General features: G+C 37.5%; 1 protein-coding gene across 1 annotated transcript in view; it reads right to left on the reverse strand.

Moving 5' to 3' along the window:
- Nucleotides 1-696: 696 nt before the first annotated feature.
- The window catches only part of LOC107749253 (CD209 antigen-like), a 3,961-nt gene continuing 1,706 nt past the window's right edge, over nt 697-2,951 (reverse strand). Inside the window, exons 4-5 of the mRNA XM_016564350.1 lie at nt 2,659-2,762; nt 697-796 (exon numbers count right to left, since the gene is read on the reverse strand). Coding sequence (XP_016419836.1) covers nt 697-796; nt 2,659-2,762 — 204 coding nt within the window. The remainder of the gene's footprint in view (nt 797-2,658; nt 2,763-2,951) is intronic.

Here is a 2,951-nt window from a genome sequence, read left to right on the forward strand (position 1 = left end):
AAGCACAAAAGACGAATAAGTCATACTTCACAAATATATCATACACATAAAAATGGCAGAATAGTCTTAAAGGGTCATATGATGCTTTTTTAAAGATCATTATTTTGTGTATTTGGTGTAACAGAATATGTTGACATGCTTTAATGTTCAAAAAACACATTATTTTTCAAATACTGTACATTATTGTAGGTCCTTTATGCCCCGCCTCTCTCAAACGCTAAGTTTTCTACAAAGTCCCTCCTTCCGACAAGCGCAGTCTGCTCTGATTGGCCAGCTGACCCAGTGCATTGTGATTGGCCGAACACCGCAAGCACTTGACGGAAATGTAACGCCCCTTACCATAATCACGAGCTTCAGCTTTCAAAATGAATGTAAAGCCAGAGCCTGAAAGGGGAACAGAGTCGTGTGACAGACAGTTGTAACACAGGTCAGAATTGAGCTGATCAGAAATAATAAATGTAATTTGAAATAATTATATTTTCATTTAAAATACCCAAAAAAGGGTGATATGATGTTCTCTCTCTCTCTCTCGCGCTCTCTCTCTCTCTGACTTTCTGTCACACACATGCGCGCGCACACACACACGATGCGCAAAACTCCACATTTTGACAACAGTCAATAGCAAATACTTAAACTAATAACAAAACAGTAGCTGATTCAGAAGCGCCAGATTGTCATAGCACGGTAGATCGCGGTTCAAACAGCGACATCCACAGTCGCCTGAAACAGACTGAACAGGACGATGAAAGAGCAGTATAAAACGGGTTTATGAAACAGCAGCTCACTCAGGCCACACCTGAAATATAAATGTAACAAGGACACGAATAAAATGCATAACTTCCATAATGGATTTCCCCCCTAAAACCCACTATGAATTTCTTACCTTAGGTGACTGTAAAAAATTGCTGTAAAAAAACGACCAAAATCTGACAGTAACATACTGTTTTCCATTAAAACAGTAATGTACTGTAGAAAACAATGCATTCTGGGCAATATTTTGCCGTTTAAGAAATTGCTGTTAATTTACAGCCAATTTTTAACAGTACTACTGTACACTACAGCAGACTTCATGCGTATAGCGCTCGCCACTAGACACACGCACCTCTAATGGCAAACACATTTAGACTGTGATTTACGGCTATGAGAAGGACCAATAAATCACCAGGAAAGAGGGAAAGAAGACAGAAGCTGATAAAGACTTCTACAGCCCACAGAGCATGAACATGAGCAATGCAATGCAAGGCGTGCGTTTTTATAACCAAGGAGACCCAACGCGCCTCAATCACTGTGAGCCACACAGGTGCTCAATGACACGACGCAGATAACGTCTGTTTATTCAAGAATAAAAAATAAAGGATACGAAATTGTATTTATGTGGGTTCCAGCGCAGATTGGTATTTTAGGAAATTAAAATGTAGACAAAATAGCTAAGCAAGCACTGAAAAGGAGAGTATAGATGCATTTATCAGCCTTTGAAGATCAGAAGGAAAGAGTATTGCATGGGGAACAATTATTAAAGAATGACAGCAGAGCTGGGATCAAGAGCTAAAAGGAAGACATCTATATTCATTGAAAAAAAAAGAGTTGACAGTGGAAAGTAAAGGGAAAAATCGGATACAACTTTATCCAGATTAAGAATAGGACATAATAAGTTATATATACACTTCATATTAGGGAAACACCCAACAGGACTTTGTCATCATTGCCAAAAACCTGAGACTGTAGAACATGTACTTGTTTATTGCGCAAAATATGAATTACAAAGGATGGTCATGATAAAACACATGGAGAGAATAAACAGGGAGTGGAGTAAAGAATATACTGGATTGCAGTAGGAGCGGGAAAGGAATGAAAATTTTATTTACATGGGAATTAACTATAGCTCCAGAAGATGGCGGTAATGCAACACCAAGGATATTAACCTTTGAGATGTAAACAAATATATAAGCAAACATCCGAAACGCTAAACCTGTCACACTAATTCTCACAGATCCATTTTCTCGTTACTGAGCATGGGATATCATTCCAGTTGTTCAGGAGAGATTTTGCAGGATTTAGTTCAATACAGTCTTCATTTCCACCTGTGTCATTCGGCTCATTACTTTCCCAAAACCTGAATTACATACAAGCAGTTTCAGTTCCTGAACAGATACAGCACTCACTCACTCACTCTCGTATATAAAAAACGAAACAAATGCAAAAGTTTCACAGTTGTAGAGTGGTCAGAGCTTTTCACACTGCGTTTAACTCCGGATTATCGTCGTTATAAAGCCTGCTTTTAACCCCGGGCAAAGATACGTCTCAATTAAAATCCGTTTGAGGGAAAAATTAGTGACAAAAAGCACGTGAATTTGCGTTAAAAATAGTTTTATTCTTACACTTATAATCCGAAAAGACTGCAGGTAAATCTTCATAATACAGTCGCAATATAGGCTATAATAGGAGGATGTGCAATGCTAGAGCTTTTACATAAACAGGTCGCGTGCCATTGACACAGTAAATATGTTAAATAGTTAACCTGGGGTTTAGAAATGTACAGTGTGAAATGTCTTCACGAAATTAATTAATAAGCCGGGTAAATTATGAGCAGTGTAAAACGTGTTAACCCGGGGTTTAGAATGACCCTATTTTTAAGTGTGAAAAGCACTTATCACTTACCCTTGTTTCAGTGTTGAATTATCTACCCATTTCATGTTGCCCTCGTTCTCTGTGTCAGACAAACCAATCCACACTCTCTCACTGACTAATGAAGATATGAACCTCTGTGTGTGTTTAAAATAAGAAAAGAGTGAGAATCTCCATTACATTGGTCTTCTTCTTTGTAATCTGGCAGTCAATTAAAACTAATCTCAGACGACCTTATAATGGATAAGAACAAATGAAATATACATATACCTGTATGTATATATATATATATATATATATATATATATATATATATTATTGTGGGC

The sequence above is a fragment of the Sinocyclocheilus rhinocerous genome, unplaced genomic scaffold (assembly GCF_001515625.1).
Source record: "Sinocyclocheilus rhinocerous isolate Xijiao unplaced genomic scaffold, SAMN03320098_v1.1 scaffold1341, whole genome shotgun sequence".
NCBI lineage: Eukaryota > Metazoa > Chordata > Actinopteri > Cypriniformes > Cyprinidae > Sinocyclocheilus > Sinocyclocheilus rhinocerous.